This window comes from Bison bison, unplaced genomic scaffold (genome assembly GCF_000754665.1).
Source record: "Bison bison bison isolate TAMUID 2011002044 unplaced genomic scaffold, Bison_UMD1.0 scf7180017864384, whole genome shotgun sequence".
Classification (NCBI taxonomy): Eukaryota; Metazoa; Chordata; class Mammalia; order Artiodactyla; family Bovidae; genus Bison; species Bison bison.
Window position 1 is genome coordinate 187678 of NW_011494956.1, and position 17289 is coordinate 204966.

The following is a 17289-nucleotide window of genomic DNA, read 5'->3' on the forward strand; positions in this document are numbered from 1 at the left end:
GATTCGTGAATCTCTGGCTCCATAGGATTTTTTTTTTTTTTTTTAATTCTCCAAGATGGCGATCTGCCATTGATTTCTTTTCTATGGAGATTCATCGATATACCGTTATCCCCAATTACGCAACAGAGCTCTAAAAAAAGGGGGTGCTTGGGGCTTTCAGTAATCTGCGAAGACCGAGGGGATGCTTCAGTTCTCCAAGTCCCTCCCTCTAGTGATCTTCGTAAGGGAACTAGTGCAGATTAATGCTTCCCGGCGCCTGATTTTCTTGTGACTTGGTGGTTTGACTCGGTTGCCACATGTTTGGGGAATAATTGTCAATAAGCCCTCCAGTGCTGCTTTATTGTTTTGTCTCTTTCTGCACAAGGATCTAAAATGGTGACATTATATCAAATACAGGAACATTCTCTTAATTTCCTAAGCTTCACGCCCCCTTCCTATCAAATGCCAAAATTCAGGCCCCTTACTATGGGTGCTACTAATTATTCTTGTACTACTTAACATGGTTTGAGGTCTAACTGTGTAGAACTCCTTATCCAGGTACTTTCAGGCTCTCTGTTGCCGCAGTGGACTACAATTCTTACAGAGAATTGGCGTCTGGCGATCAACTTTTTTCCTGCAGTCCTCTTGTCTTTGTGTGTGAGTTCCCGCTGTCTGGCTGGGAAGATTGCGGGAGTGTGCTTGGAAATGGCTGGGGCCTGCTATGACTCTGCAGTTCTGATGGGGGCGACGCCTTCCTTCTTATTCATGGAATGTTAGAATGCACGTTTTCTCCTTTCCGGTTCTGGTCTCTACCTCAGTTTCTTTCCCACTCTCCCTCCATTTTCTCTGTTCTTTTATGGTTGCCTATTGCAGTGCTACAGACAGAATCCTCTTTGCATTTGCCCAGAAAGAAAACTGATTACTGAGGAGGGAGGGGAAGGAAAGTTGGAGAGGGAGTAGCGGCTAAAATAAAAGAGGAGGGAAATATGAATTTGGGGATGCACTGAGATTCAGGGCTTGAAGTTCGTACTAGAGGGGGTTTGTCAAGCTATTTGAAGCAGAGTAGATGTAAACAGATCTGCCAAGCATGGACTTTGTTTCAGGAGACTTTCAAACAACTTTAAGTTTGATATGACAAGACTGTTACGTGACTGTGATAGATTAGATTTTGTTGAAAGTTTTTAGGTGAATTTTTACCATTACATAAGCACTTCGTGTACCACCTGACTTGAAACAAGTTTATAAATAACTCTTAAGTTTGTAGTTTATCTAGTGTCATCTACCAACTGGAAATTCTTTGCATAGACTGGGCTTAGTTAACAGACCACTCTCTTTAACTGTGAAATTAACTGACTGATATAAAATGTCATCCTTATATAAAATGTCATCCCGTAAGATTAAGTAGTTTTTTAGAAACGACTGAAACTTGGTTTTACATGAATGAAATGCGGATGTCTCGTAGTGGTAGTACAAACCTGCCACTTTGCCTGTTACACCAAGACAAGAAATTAACTACAACTTTTTGTTTTGTTTTCTCTCTCTCTCTCTCTTTTTTTTTGTGGTTGGGGGTGGGGGCAGCCAGTAGAAATAGATATGATTGTAGGAAAAGACCGGGAAGGTTTCTTTACCAATGGTTTGACTCTTGGCGCAAAGAAGTGCTCAGTGATCAGAGATAGCCTATACGTGGACGGTGACTGCACAATGGACATCCGGACAAAGAGTCAAGGTGGGGAGCCAACGTACAACGTGGCCGTGGGCAGAGCTGGTAGAGGTGAGTACAGCACGCTTTTGGTTAATCGTTGCAAGTCACATTACAACTTATTAAGCAGTTTCTTTAACATTTTGAATAAAGTGTTAGTCCATAATGGCTATTAAGGTGGTTTTTGTGAACTGCCCAGCACTGAAGGAGGCACTGCTTTAGATTCACTTACTCTACAGCCGCTGCATATACAGCCTCACCTCTGACATCCTGACTTAATGCTGAAATAGAATATTAATAGCAGCTCTTCAGTTCCAACTTTAGTAAACTGAAAATCTAAATTTGTCTCTTCTGTATGTATAACTGAACCACTTTACACTTGAAATTAACATTGTTAATCAACTATACTTTAAAATAAAAAGTTAAATAAAATCACTTTGTCTCCTCAACTGCTATTCAGATTGTTAAATCATTCAAATTGGTTATTTTAGTCCCTCTGGGTTTTTGACTTTTGAATGTCTTCCTTTTCTTTCTTGCTCACATTTTAGTCATTCACTATTCAGCATAAAAAATGAAAAATTAATACTGGCTTCCATTTCTATTAGAAACATTGCTGGAGAAGAGAGAAATAATTAGAATGAGGGTTTTGGAGTAAGTTTTGCACTTATTAAATATTTTCAAAGACTATATGTGCCTGATTTATTTGAAAAATAGGAAACTATATTTCATTTATATACTGATCCAGAACCTCTTGTGTTTCCTGACTATCATCAACATTGTAGAAATTCTTACTGTACTAAATAAGTCTCACTTTTTTGAAAGAAACTTTAAAAGTTGAGATTTATTATGACATCTAATTGGTTTACAAATACATTTAAATGTGTTAACCTGTGAAAATGTTTTGTAAATAAAGAAGGCTGGTATAGCCTAATAGAGCAGATTTGGCCCATCTAATGTTAAGACCAAATCTACCATGTGAAGAAACTTGAAGCCACTGTTAGCTGCAGTGGGCCTACCAGCTGGAATGCCTAAAGGTTCCTCCTGTTCTGCTGTGCATTGCTACGTATGAGTATTTCTCTGTAGGAAAATTAGATGGCTGTGAAATAGGAGATAAATCTCAAAAAGTAGCTGAGCTCAGATAAATATATTAAAAAGAAGCATCAACCGTGTGACATAAAAACCGGAATGTTTTTGTGCCACACTGCACTACTGACATCTAGTGGCAGTAAATATAAAATCTGATATATACATATACATATTTTGAGGATAGACCTTTGAACTGCATCATAGAAAAACCTGTTGTTGGAAATAAGTTTATTTTAGGGTTTTATACTCAATTAAAAACAAAGCTAACACAGTGAGGATATCAGTAAGCACAGACCTTCAGAACTTGTCATTTGCGCTCTTCTGAATGGCACTGAAAATGCTATTTAAAATTCAGTCTTGGTTTTTCTCTGGAAGTAATTAATACACATTTAGCCTCACTGGTAAGACTTAACAGTTTGTACTTAAGCAGTTAAATTAGGGAAGAATTTTATAAGTATGTTTTTTAAAATTTATTTTTGGGGGACCAGTCTAATGTGTATTTGTCATGCTAATCAGAAGGTTTTTGTTCTCTATATAAGATAGATGTCCATAAAAGGAATACCATTTGCAGCAACATGAATGGACCTAGAGATTATACTAAGTAAAGTGATAAAAGACAGAGAAAGATAAATCACCTATATGTGGAATCTTAAAAAAAAAGATACAAAGGCATTTGTTCGTAAAACAGAAACATTCACACACTTAGAAAACAAACTTACGGTTACCAAAGGGGAAAAGTTGGGGAAGAGGAATAAATTACGAGTTTGAGAGTAACAAATACACACTGCTGCTGCTGCTGCGTCGCTTCAGTCGTGTCCGATTCTGCGTGACCCCATAGACGGCAGCCCACCAGGCTCCCCCGTCCCTGGGAGTCTCCAGGCAAGAACACTGGAGTGGGTTGCCATTTCCTTCTCCAATGCATGAAAGTGAAAAGTAAAAGTGAAGTCACTCAGTCGTGTCTGACTCTTAGTGACCCCATGGACTGCAGCCTACCAGGCTCCTCCGTCCATGGGATTTTCCAGGCAAGAGTACTGGAGTGGGGTGCCATTGCCTTCTCCACAAATACACACTACTATATATAAAGTAAATAAGGACCTACACAGGGAACTCTACTCAATAACCTAAATGGGAAAAAATCTGAAAAAGAATAAACACATGTATATGTATAACCAATCACTTTGCTATATACCTGAAGCTAACACAACATTTGTAAATCACTATACTCCAATATTAAAAAAAAAAAAAAGATAATCACACTCTTTTCCCCCTAGCTAGTGTAAAGATATTGTTATAGAGCACTGCAGCTGCACTGATTGGACTTCCAAGATGCAGTTAATAGTCAAAATGTTTTCAGCATATTACTAGTTTGAAAGTTCTTTTTGGAGACCTGGCTGACTTCAGTGCTTCGTTGTTCATGAAAAACTGACTTAATGTTAACTTATTAATCGGGGTTCTGTCTGCTAAAACTTATGTGACTCTCTTGATTAACACTTCTTTTGAAACACTTTTCTTCTTTCTCTTTCAGTCTTGGTCTTTGTAATGGGAAAAGAAGGGGTCCATGGAGGCGGATTGAATAAGAAGGCATACTCAATGGCAAAATACTTGAGAGACTCTGGGTTCTAGCTGCTAGGCAGACTGTTAAGTATTAGGGGAAAATTGCTCTTAAACTTTCCTAGCTGTAAGCTTGAGTCTTAATTCTGGAAATTTTATTAGCAATGCAGGGTGATGGGGTATGAACCTGTGTCTCCTTTGTATCCCTCTGTTGGTGGGGAAAGGTGTCTTTCTTTCTGCCCCCCCCTTAAATAATTCTGTTCACTTTTGTTTTGTTTCCTTGTGTACTCCAGCATTGGTTATAGTCATGGGAAAGGAAGGTGTCCACGGAGGCACACTTAACAAGAAAGCATATGAACTCGCTTTATACCTGAGGAGGTCTGATGTGTAAGCAGCCTCTCCCCATCTTCCTAGCAACTGTCTTCATCATCACCCCAATTATGGTCACAGAGCTACCAGATTATAGATGGTAGCTAATTTTTCTTTGCCTATTTTCTAATGTCACAATTCCTGTTTGCCCAGTGGATCATTTGTATGTTAACCACTGTATGTAACCAACCTTATCTGGCAACATAATTGCAGCACAATAATGATTTGCATGATACCTTGAAATTTGGGGGGAGGGGGCATGCCACGTTGGGCATCACTTTGTCTTAGCAATTAATGGGATATTGATTACTAAAATAAGTTAATATTAAGCAAGGTGCCGGTTGTACAATCTCTAATTTGATCAATGTCTTTCAGCACTTTGAGCATTTACTTAGCTCATCTAGTCTTCCTTTCATAGCGCATGGTTGGGAGGAAAAAGTGCATGCATCTTTCCTTCACTCCTCTTTTCCCACCCCCTCCCTTTGCACATAGGTATTTGGTTTGCTTCCATCTTCTTTTATGCAGTGCCTGGTTTATTTAACCAATTAATATCACTTTTGTTGATGAGCTATTGAGAGCTGCAGTAGTTTGCTTTTAGTATTGTTGTTGCACTTGAGTAGAGACAAACCTTTTATCATAGTGTCCACAGGACATATGACAAGTGCAACTGCAAAACAAGAGCAAAATGCACTTCCTCCCATGACCTTATAGTAACCATACTGATTGAATCCCAAGGGACATTCCATCTTTGCAATAGCTCAGATTTTTGTTCCTGTCTTTTTCTTTGCACACCAGCTCTACTCTTTAGTAAAATTGTAAAAGGCTGCCATTATGGACATTAGGTATCCCAACATAACCATCTGGAGTGTGTCCAGTTTGTTCTTCATAGGACCAACTTTTATTTGCAGCTTGAGTTTTTATATGAAGTTGCATTATTGTGGACTTGGCTGTCTTGTGATGAATTTTTCTCATATGTATTCTGTGCCATACTATTGTTAAAATGAACTGTTGCTATTGTGAGATGGATTTTAACTGACCTATTAAAGGTTTCTTTCGAATGGCACTACCTTAGGGACATTCTAGTATTTGCTTCTATTGTTTGGGCCTTGTGGATAATGTACAGATTTAAAAACAAATCTTGTTGCTGATTTGTCCATTTCTTTCCCTGCACTTTGTTACATCTGGGATACAGTCTAACTCATCTGATTTAATATGCATTTAAAAAAATGCCATAACTATTAAACACCTTGTTTACAGACAGATGAAATAAATTTATTCCAACCAAATACTCTAGACTCCTGTTATTTATATAAATTGTTAGCTTACTGTTACAGTTGATCTTTGACACAATGGGAATATACTCTGCTGCAAGCATAAAATTTTTCAAAAACTTGAGCTGGTGGCCTACTCCATTTCCTCTAGTATTATAAAGAAAATGAGTGCCTATATTTTTAATAAGCTTTGTTTGCCCTGTTAAAAACGGCTTGTCATTTTGGGTGCATCTTCAGGCTTATGAGGCAAAAATTGATTTATCCACTAGAAATTAAATACTTTTTTTGTTGCTGATGTTTTGAAATGAAAAATCTAGTGAGCGGTAAGGGGCCCAATATCATGAAGGGTTTCTGCATTTGTGGATTCTTCTGTATTGAACTGTCATACATATGACTTCTCTTGATTTGGAGGCTGTGTTGCAGGCTGAAGTCAGCTGGGACTCTCACATAAGAGGAGACATTCCTTAGGCAGCATAAAAGATAACTGGGATTGGGATGTCTTGCAGTTTCTGTCTATGGAGTGACATGTTAACTATGACTATGTAATAGCCAAGTTTAATCCCAGAGGTCATAAGGTCTAGGAGATGTATTGAATACACCTAGGAGATGTATTGAATTTTAGTAAATATGTTTTAATACTATTCAGGTAAGTGATTATCATGAACTGTCAAGTAGAAGGTCCAAGCTCAAAACTTGGTGGGTCTAAGCAAAACTGGGGAACTGGTTATAGCTCAGATTATGGGCTCTGGAATGCTACCCTGGAGATGAAGTTTCTAGAAGTCGTTTTAGAAATAATCATTAGGTCAGTCTGATTCATTTTAAGGACTATATGCTACCCTTTGAGAATGAGTGGGTTAGGGAATAGAAGGTAATCTCTTAAGATACACTGTGCATAACTAAAAGTTTTTTCTTTGACAGTGTTGTTATGAATTTGGCCATACAGGGATGTAAAGGTATGGGAGACGTGGGATTTGGGGCTGCTATGATGGTTGGGCACACCTTAGAAAGGTTAAAAAAAAAATTCTTGACCTGTTAAGATCCCTGTTAGGAACAAGAGGTTTGTCAGATGGAAATTTGGTGGTTGGGTTGTGATGGTTTATGATTTTATAGTAATGTAAATTTACACTTGAGGGTAACTAACTAGAAAGCAGTGACTAGACTTGTGAAACCCTTACTGAATGAACCTCTGAGTAGTTAAGGGGATGTGTCTGTGACAGAGGTGTGGGTAAGGGGGGAGGAGACAGTAGTTGTGCTGTATTGCTTAATCCCGCAGTTGGGTCCAGCTCTGTCAGACTCTGTCCATGGGGGATTCTCCAGGCAAGAATACTGGGGTGTGAGTTGCCATGCCCTCCTGCAGGGGATCTTCCCAACCCAGGGATCGAATCCAGGTCTCCTGCATTGCAGGTGGATTATTTACCTCCTGAGCCACCAGAGAAGACAGTAGATGGCAACTTTATCACTAAAATAATGAAACTAGTCATTGGCCCCCTTCCCATAATTTAATTAGAAAAGCACTTATGAAAATACATACATGTATCTTTGCTTTGTACTTTTCTAGGAATTTAACCTAAAGAAGTGAAGCTATATAAATTTGTGTAGCAGAATGTCACTCCCACAGCGTTTCTTAGAATAACGAAACTTGGAAAACTACAAGATTTGACTTTCAGGGTTATGAGTTGAATAAATGACTATGTTCAGAAGATAGTCATTGAAGAATTACGTAAGACAGTGCTCACCAATGAATTTTATATAATGGGATAAATATGTATCGTGTATAATGTATTTTACATATGTATTTCTGAAGGCAAAATACACATTTTTCTCAGGTAAGTTTCTAGGTAACAATACTTTTATAATCAGAAGATTTTTAAATTAGGAAGATATTTTTTAGTGGAAATGGGATTTTAATTTTCTTCAGTGGCCTTTTAAAAAAAGCTGTATAATTATACCATAGAGAAATTATAAAAGATTTCAAGTGACTGTTAGAACTAGTAACAGTCCTAGATAGTGCTGTTAAGTATACATATTTTTAACAACTGAGAGTTTATAGAGTTTGAAAAGAAAATTATTTTTGCCTCGGAAAAATTCCTAACAAATTTGAAGGAACCAAGTCCTTGATTTGAATTGTGGATTAAAGGCTGAGGGAATATAACATCTAATACACTTAACAGTGATTAACTTTTTCCCTTTAAAAAATATTTTAGGTATGATGTTCTTCTTATTTGATAATTATAAAAACGATTATATTTATGTTCTGGACACTGAGCTCAGTGTTTGGACCTTACACCCTACCTTAGGAGAAATGAATTACACAAATGACCAGACAGGTTTGGGAAAGTTAGGATCAAACAGGTGTGTCAAATTCCATAGCACTGTTTTAAGTACCATAGTAAACTGATAATTCTGTTTTTCAGGTCTTATTTTTATTTCTGTGGGGTAGGGGTGCGAGAATAATGAAGAATTCAATTTTTTATTTTCCTAAGTGGAAATATTCACTTTTTGTTGTTGCTTATAAGAATTTTTTTTAAAGCAGTTCAAAAAGTGAAATTTCACTCAATAGTGTTACATTTTTTAAAAATGTATTAAATTTTTTTACAACAGAAGGCTAACTGGTATACTCAACTATTCTCTAATATGTCTGTTCACTATTAATTTCCCATGTTAATACAGATAAATCTAGCTATTTACCCTCTTGAGGCTGTACAGCAGTTTACTCTAAAGATGTACCATAATTATAAGAAGGTCCCATAATGTACACTGTTGTTGGAATGATTTGGTCTGCAGTTTTGGGGGGATTCCCTAATTGCTTGTGAGCGGTTACTTTGTATAAAATCCTAAGGTAATGTGTGTTTATCTGCCCTAAATTACCTTAATCATTATAACTTTAAAAAACTGCATATAAATAAGTTTAATGTGGGTAATACAACAGGAGAACAAACAAAGTGGAAAACGTGTTTATTAACATTCAAACTCCCTTCATACAAGGCCATATAAAAATTCTTAGCATTCTGATTATATATATATAAGCCTATATATTCTACATAGTTAACAATGTGTAATTTAGCTTTTCATAATACATTGTTTAAATACATCATTAGTTCTGTTAAACATAAGCAACATTTTCAAATCCAATACTTGAACAGTTTCCTCTGTACATAGTTTAGCAGGGCTAATAAGCATAGGATGCTCTTTATTAAGAGGTATATAATCTGAGTCTTAACAATTACTGAAGTTTGGTATTTTTATACAGCATTTTGTTTATGTTTTGATCACCACACAGAATCCTTAAGGATACTGAAATTCAGTAAGTAAAGTCAGAGACATTACTTCAGCTGATAAATGAAGTTCATACATGACACTATAGTATTAAAAGCCTTAAAAATAAAAACATTTTGCAAACTGCCCTAGTACTGACTGTTCCTATCAGGGTAAGACTACTTGGCAATAGAAAGGAAAAAGCTTTGATTTTCTCTGTGGTGCTGATAGTCGCCTCTTGCTAATTATGGCAATTTGGACAAATACCAGAACAAGCATATTCCAGCTCAACAACTCTAGGTAACTTTATGGAGATGGGAGTTGGCTCAGCTCATGCTCGGTGGCCACAGCACTGACCCTGTGTGTAAAAACATGAAACGTGTGCATACTGTGATCTAGGTCTTAATTGCAAGCTATACTGAGGAATCTCTTGATGTTTGGCTATGTTTCATTCCAAAAGAGTCGATTTGATGCTTCAGTTACAGCACCAGTCTATTAGTGAAATGAAGTACACTCCTGCAGATAAATACCAGATCAAAACAACCTGTTTCAGTAATCTTGATTAACCTGTAGAATAAAAAATAAATTATCTCTACAGAAATCTCTGAAGGGAGCAAAAAAAAAAAAAATCAAACTATATGCCTAAATAAACATTTTAAAAGGAAATAACCCAATATCCTCTGAAGGTCAAACAGTATTTGCTATGTTGTAATCCCGTTCACCATTAGGCTGCAGTTGGACCACAACACTGTGTTCATTGATTTCGTTTTCTGCATCACTGCTGTCGGTATCATTGTCATCTTCCTCATAGTCTGAAGATTCTGTCATGTTCTGATGTGAGCGGGATTCCGACAAAGCCCCAAATGACTGAGTGCTGGCAGAAGCCAAAGGTCTGAGTAAAGGGGTGTGTTCTGACACTTCATTTTCTTCTTGACTACTATCTGTGTCAGAGTCTGAATCGCCTTGAGAAGGAACAACTTTTTGCTTGCAGACTGGACAGGTTTTTTTGGTCTTAGTTAGCCAAGGATCTACACACTTGCAGTGATAAGCTGTTGAAGCAAAATACACATCTTTTAGATAGTACACTTCTGTTGAGAACATAATCTCCTGCCATGGTTATTCATGTTCTGATCAGTATGCATCATATACGGACAAGACAAAAGTTTGTAAATTTTTATAAATCTTCATCCTTTAATGAGAGCTTATGATGTGCTAATAACTATTTTCTGTCTAATACTGAACCTAAGTATAAATTATGTATAAATTCAAAGCAGTATGTAATTATTCATACCATGGGAACAGGGAAGGATTCTGAGTTTGTCTCCATCTTCATATTCATCCAAACAAATGGCACATACATCATATTCATCTCCTATGATAGAAATAGTAAAATCAATTAAAAGATCCCTTTTTAATTCCTTACTGTTGAACTTAACGACCTTTATTTTAAAAAAAGACAAAGTCATTGCCTATCTCACACACAGGGCAGCCACATCAGGAAGCATGTCAGGATAAAGCCATTGTCTGGATAGATAGGTGGGAAGAATATAACGCATACTGAAAAGAATAACAGTTCCAATTGAAAGAATCCCTTTAACATCTGTAGTCATTTAAGCACATTCAGAAGTCCTGCTGCTGCTAAGTCACTTCAGTCGTGTCCGACTCTGTGCGACCCCATAGACGGAAGCCCACCAGGCTCCCCCGTCCCTGGGATTCTCCAGGTAAGAACACTGGAGTGGGTTGCCATTTCCTTCTCCAATGCATGAAAGTGAAAAGTGAAAGTGAAGTCCCTCAGTCGTGTCCAACTCTTAGCGACCCCATGGACTGCAGCCTACCAGGCTCCTCTGTCCATGGGATTTTCCAGGCAAGAGTTCTGGAGTGGGGTGCCACTACCTTCTCCAAGGAGAAGTCTAAATAGAAAGTTTTAATGAAAATTTTTGTTCAGTATCTTGAATGTGGTTACTGTAGTATCACTTATCAAATACATTCTGTAACAAATACAGGGTTCTATTATAACCTGTTTTGAGATTTAGTGAGACTGATTTTACCTATCTCAAACTATTAAAATACTAAAGGACTCCAACATATCTATAATTATCTGTAATTACACAGATCCATTTACCTGGACTTTAAGGATAGTTCCAATATATTAAGGAATTCAATCATGCTGATTACTCATACAAATCAAACTTTCGGTCTTACGACTTTGTGAAAATGCCCATTAAAAACAGGTTCAGTTAATATAACTGAACAGGACTGAACCAGTCCGAAGCTGTACCACAGCTCTAAGCCTCATTTTACTAAGGTAGAAAGGTTATCCTGCATTATCCAAGTGGGCTCAATGTACACAAGGGTCCCTAAAAGTGTGAGGAGGAGGTTTTTCTAGTCAGGGGGAGATGTGACTATGTCAGAGAGAGAGAATATTACTGGCTTTGAAGACAGGAGGGGAGGAGGATCATAAGCTAAAGAACATGGTGGCCTCTAGAAGCTGGAAAAGCCAAATAGATTCCCCTACTAGAGCCGTCAGAAAAGAGTGTTTGATTTTAGCTCAGTGAGGCCTGTCAGACTTCAAACCTACTAAACTAAAATAATAAATTTGTACTGTTTTAAGCCATTAAGTTTGCGGCTTTAAATCTGTCACCACAGCAATAAGAAATGTGTAAGTAGTATTAGGGTTAGCCTGCAAGTGAAAGTTGCTCAGTAATGTCCAACTCTTTGCAACCCCATGGACTATACAGAATAGAATTCTCCAAGCCAGAATACCGGAGTGGGTAGCCTTTCCCTTACCCAGCGGATCTTCCCGACCCAGGATTTCCTGCATTGAAGGTGGATTCTTCACCAGCTGAGCTTATCGGGGTTACACTAGACATACGGAATTGATGCTTTCAAGTGTTTCAAGTGATAGATTTATGTTGATCACCCATATTTTCTAGGCACAGTACTTAATTTGATGATAACTGGTCAACATTGAAAGGTGTAATTTGTGATCATTGACCAGAAGGGAGCCTAGTGTTCTGTAGAGAATTAACCCCCATGGTGTGTGTGATGAAATGGTAAATCACATCCTGACTTTTATTTATTACCTACCTAACCAACCATGTGCAAGATGCCATCTTTATGTTTCAGTATTCTCAAAGGCAAAACAAAAATACTAACATACTATGATTTTGGATTGTTGTGGTTTAAAAGAGAATGCAAGTAGAGTGTCTGGCACAAACAGTACTTCTTAGCCAGCCTCCACCTGATAAAACTGACCTGGTAGGCATACTGGCTTATGAAGGCTGTGGCTAGGAATCTGCTCTCTGATATCCCCATGTGATTCTGTTAGTAGCAAAGAGCTAGTGGCAATGGTCAATGAACCTTTTGGCTCTACTTGGGGTAATTATGTAATTTAAGTATTCAGCAGCCCTTGAGCTGTGAGTGTATATGACTTCTGGTTTTATTTGAAAGCTAGGTTTGGTAGACACTTAATAAAAGTGTTCCCCCAACCCCTCTCCAGTCAAAACGTGATTAAATGTGGTATGGTGAGAAACCTAAAAAACAGACAAAGTTATATATCAATAAAAAAGCAAAAAGGAAAACAAATTTCTGTCCCATTTTAAAAGACACAAAATTAAAAATGGTAGAAAATGTATTATATGACAACTTAGAAATCCAGCCAGTGGATTCATATTCAAGATAATGGCCCAACATCAAACAATTATTAAGTGGTTTTATATTTAAAGATAAAGGCATTTATATATTTTTGAAAGTAATTTTCAACCTTAGCAGATTTTAAAAATTAACCAATTTGTCCAATGATTCTGGTAGCATGAGATAAAGGGGCTATAAAAAGTGCTAACAGCTGTTAGTTTTGTTATTGTCAGCACCATGCTAGAAAGTTCCATTGCTTATAAACCAGTGGTTCTCAACCAGGGGAAAATTTTGTTCCCTTGCCCCTAGGGATATCCGGTGATATCTGGAGACATCTTTGGTGTTCACAATTGGGAGTTGGTACTGTTGTCATCTAGTAGATCAGGGAGGCTATTAAATAGCTTATAATGCTGTAGTGAAAGTGAGTGTTAGTCGCCCAGTCATGTCCTATTCTTTGCGACCATATGGACTACAGTCCACCAGGCTCCTCTGTCCATGGGATCCTCCAGGCAAGAATACTGGAGTTAGGTTGCCATTTCCTGCTCCAGGGGATCTTCCCGATCCAGGGATTGAACCTGGGTCTCCTGCACTGCAGGCAAGATTTTTTACTGTCTGAGCCACCAGGCAAGCCCATAACGCTCTAGACAGTCCCTCAAAGAATTTTCCCATGTAAAATGCCAATAGTGAGAAGGCTGAGAGAACCTGATATAAACACCCCTCCAGGCTTTCTCAAAGACTGCTAATTCACTAATGGATAGATGTTCAGAGGCTGCAGGAGGGGTGAGATTCATGTCTGTTATGTGCGACCATATGGAAACACTTCTATCTGGATATATTATTGTTATTTAAATGTTTCAGAAAAGTTTCAAGAAGACAGTTAAAATCTCATCAATTTTATAATACGTAAGTGGACAAAATTTTGATTTTCCCCTCTAAACCTGTTTCTCCCTAGTTTTTCCCCAAACCTTGGATCATCAGATACAGCAAAGGCACTGACCTATTAGAACAGAAAACACACAAGACTTAAGGCAGCCACTGCAGTAGCATACACTGATTATCGGGCCTGGGCATGTCCTTGATGCCTCTTTCCCTTAGAGCTTAGATTCAACATCACCACGTCCTATACTCTTTTTTCTGTAAAACATCTTCAGTTGGTCTCTCTGATTCCTCAATTACACTAATCCATTAGCCTTGATTACTAGAAGAGCCTCTTCTTTTCCTGTCTTATATGGTTTTTCTCCATAGCAGCAAAAGTGATATTTTAAAAACAGTCCCCCATCTCACTTAGAATAAAATCTGAGCGCTTTGCCATGGCCTTCATATAGCTGAATATGATCTGATTTACAGATTGGTCATCTCACATCACTCTATCCCCATTCAGTCACATTTCAGTCACACTGGCCTTCTTTCAGTCTTGAACAAAGATAACTTAAAAATGAACTAGTTGTCAATAAAATGAAAAGACAACTACTGAATGGGAGAAAATACTTGGAAATGATTTGATTTACAAGGGGTTGATATCCAAAGTATATAAACAGCTCACATCAAAACAAAGTAAGACCTAAACAGATATTTTTCCAAAAAAGACATACAGATACCAACATCACTAAACATCAGAGAAGTTCAAATGAAAACCACAATAAGACATCACTTCACACCTTTTAGAATGGCTATCATCAAAAAGACCAAAATTACTGGCAAGGATGGGGAGAAAAGGGAACCCTTGTACACTGCTGGTGTGAATGTAAGCTGGTACAGCCACTGTGGAAGACAGTATAGAGATTCCTCAAACAAAACAGACCTACCATATGATCCAGAAGTGTTCCACTCCTGTGTATACATCCGAAGAAAGCAATATTAATTCAAAAAGACAGCACACCCCATGTTCACAGCAGCAGCATTTACAATAGCCAAGATAAGCAACTGGTGCATCAACAGATCGATGGATAAAGATGTAGTATATATATTCCATTATGTGTGTGTGTATATCTATACACAGTGTGTATATATCCCATAGTGTACATATATACACAATGAGATACCACTCAGTTATAAAAAAGAATGAAATTTTGCCATTTGCAACAACACGGGTGGACCTGGAAGATATGCTTAGGAACTACGTCAGAGAAAGACAAATACCGTGTGATATACTTGTATATGGAATCTAAAAAATAAACTAATAAATGTAACAAAAAAGAAACAGAGTCATGGATACACAGAACAAACTAACAGTTATCAGTGGGGAGAGGGAAGGGGAGGAGTGAAAGGGGTATTAAGAGGTACAAACTACTAGGTATAAAATAAATAAGCTACAAGAATGTTCTGTATAGCACAGAGGATATAGCCAGTATTTTAAAATAACTATAAATGGAGTATAACCTTTAAAAAGTGAGTCCTATATTGTACACCTGACAGTTATATGATACTATAAATATACCTCAGTCAAAAAATAAGTTTATTTGAAAAAAAATAAGTTTATTTGAAATAATATAGTCGCATACAAAAATTGATGCAAACCTTAACTGTTCAATTTTATAACAAACTAGTCCACCTTAAGTCAGCTAGAATAGGTTTCCTCAAAGAGAATGAATGTTCAGGGCTTAACACATACCATTTTCATGAGAAAAGAATATATATTTTAAATAATATGTCCAGGGAAGATAAAGCATTGAATCCATGAGCTTCAAATCAAAACTTACTGATCTTACAAAGAAAATGCCTTGCCACTCATTCCCTGCTTTGCCAGTAAAGAAAACAATGGCAGCTCTTTCTAGCAAATTTAAACAAATAAATCTTATCTTTTGTTTTCCCCTCCTCCATACCTGTTCCTAAGAAATGTGAACATAAGAAAAACTGGATAAAATATTTCATAAGCCAGATTTCCTTAAGAATTATTCCTGATTATATTTAAACCCTGAGGCAAAGGAACAAATATTTACTTTAAAGGTTGGATTAAAGACAGTTAGGGCTTCCCAGTTAGTTCAGCTGGTAAAGAATCCACCTACAGTGCAGGACACCCCAGTTCAATCCCCAGGTTGGGAAGATCCCCTGGAGAAGGGACAGGCTACCCACTCCAGTATTCTTGGCTGGAGAATTCCATGGACAGAGGAGTCTGGCAGGCTACAGTCCATGGGGTTGCAGAGAGTCAGACATGACTGAGCGATTTCACTTCAAAGGCAGTTAAACAGAGTAATAAAAAATAAGGATGTCTTCATAAATATAAGAAAAAATTTAAAAAGTTAAATACTGCCCCACTGTTTTGTGATCTGCTATAAAATATAACACTGCATTTTTTCAATCTCTGAAAAGCTTCATCCTTCTAAACATGATTAGGAAACTTCAGTGATTAAGCTATAAAGGGAAAATATTGGTAACTTAAAACTTCAAATATAAAATCCACTTTTTCATCCTTTACATCTCAGGGATTTGCCTCCTTCACACACTAACGGGGTAGGGAGACAGCTCCCATGGCGACTGCCTTAAATGCTTAGTTGAAAGACTATTAAGGGAAAACAAGGATTTTTCATTTGTTATGAAACATGGTATGTGGTAACCAGTCTTTATGGTTACAGAAAATGCATCAATTGATGCAGGAAACTCAGGAAACCACAATGTCAACTGAAGAGGTATTTTTGAGGACAATAGTGAATAATGAAATTTATAAGGAAGTTGGCTGCTTCAAAATCAAGACAATAACTAATAAAAGGCTATTATTATTTTGTATGTACTGGTGATGGTTTAGTCACTAAGTCATGTTCAACTCTTGGCAACCCCATGGATTGTAGCCTGCCAGGCTCCTCTGTCCTTGGGATTTTCCAGGCAAGAATACTGGAGTGGGTTGCCATGTCCCCTCCAGGGAATCTTCCCCACCCAGGAATTGAACCTGGGTTTACTGCATTGCATGTGGATTCCTTACCAACTGAGCTACCAGGGAAGCCTTTACATGTGCTGCTGCTGCTGCTAAGTCGCGTCAGTCGTGTCCGACTCTGTGCGACCCCAGAGACGGCAGCCCGCCAGGCTCCCCCGTCCCTGGGATTCTCCAGGCAAGAACACTGGAGTGGGTTGCCATTTCCTTCTCCAATGCGTGAAAGTGAAGTCGCTCAGTCGTGTCCGACTCTTAGCGACCCCATAGACTGCAGCCTACCAGACTCCTCCATCCATGGGATTTCCCAGGCAAGAGTACTGGAGTGGGGTGCCATTGCCTTCTCTGTTACATGTGCTAGAAATAGCTAAATCAATATTTTAAACATTTAAATGTTACTCAGCATAAACATTTCTGAACAAGCGACAAAGATGAAGGACACCAAGACAGGAAGATTTAAGATGATCTTGTCCCCACAATACTGTAAATGAATGAGAGTGCTGACTGCCCTTCACAGACGTTTTACCTGTCCACAGCCTCAAGTTGCTAATTTCTGTGGGTTTGATTACAAGTGTCTATGAAAT

General features: G+C 37.8%; 2 protein-coding genes across 2 annotated transcripts in view; one reads left to right on the forward strand and one right to left on the reverse strand.

Annotated features, from left to right (window-relative positions):
• Positions 1–1491: 1491 nt before the first annotated feature.
• PFN2 (profilin 2) lies at positions 1492–5972 on the forward strand (the record flags this gene model as incomplete). The annotated part of the gene is made up of 2 exons (XM_010858287.1): positions 1492–1750; positions 4609–5972. Coding segments are annotated over 2 exons (357 nt in total), but the record flags the coding sequence as incomplete, so codon positions are not given.
• Positions 5973–8893: 2921 nt separating this feature from the next.
• RNF13 (ring finger protein 13) overlaps positions 8894–17289 on the reverse strand; it is a 128094-nt gene continuing 119698 nt past the window's right edge. The window contains exons 9-10 of the mRNA XM_010858106.1: positions 10502–10582; positions 8894–10259 (exon numbers count right to left, since the gene is read on the reverse strand). Coding sequence (XP_010856408.1) covers positions 9898–10259; positions 10502–10582 — 443 coding nt within the window. The 3' untranslated portion in view covers positions 8894–9897. The remainder of the gene's footprint in view (positions 10260–10501; positions 10583–17289) is intronic.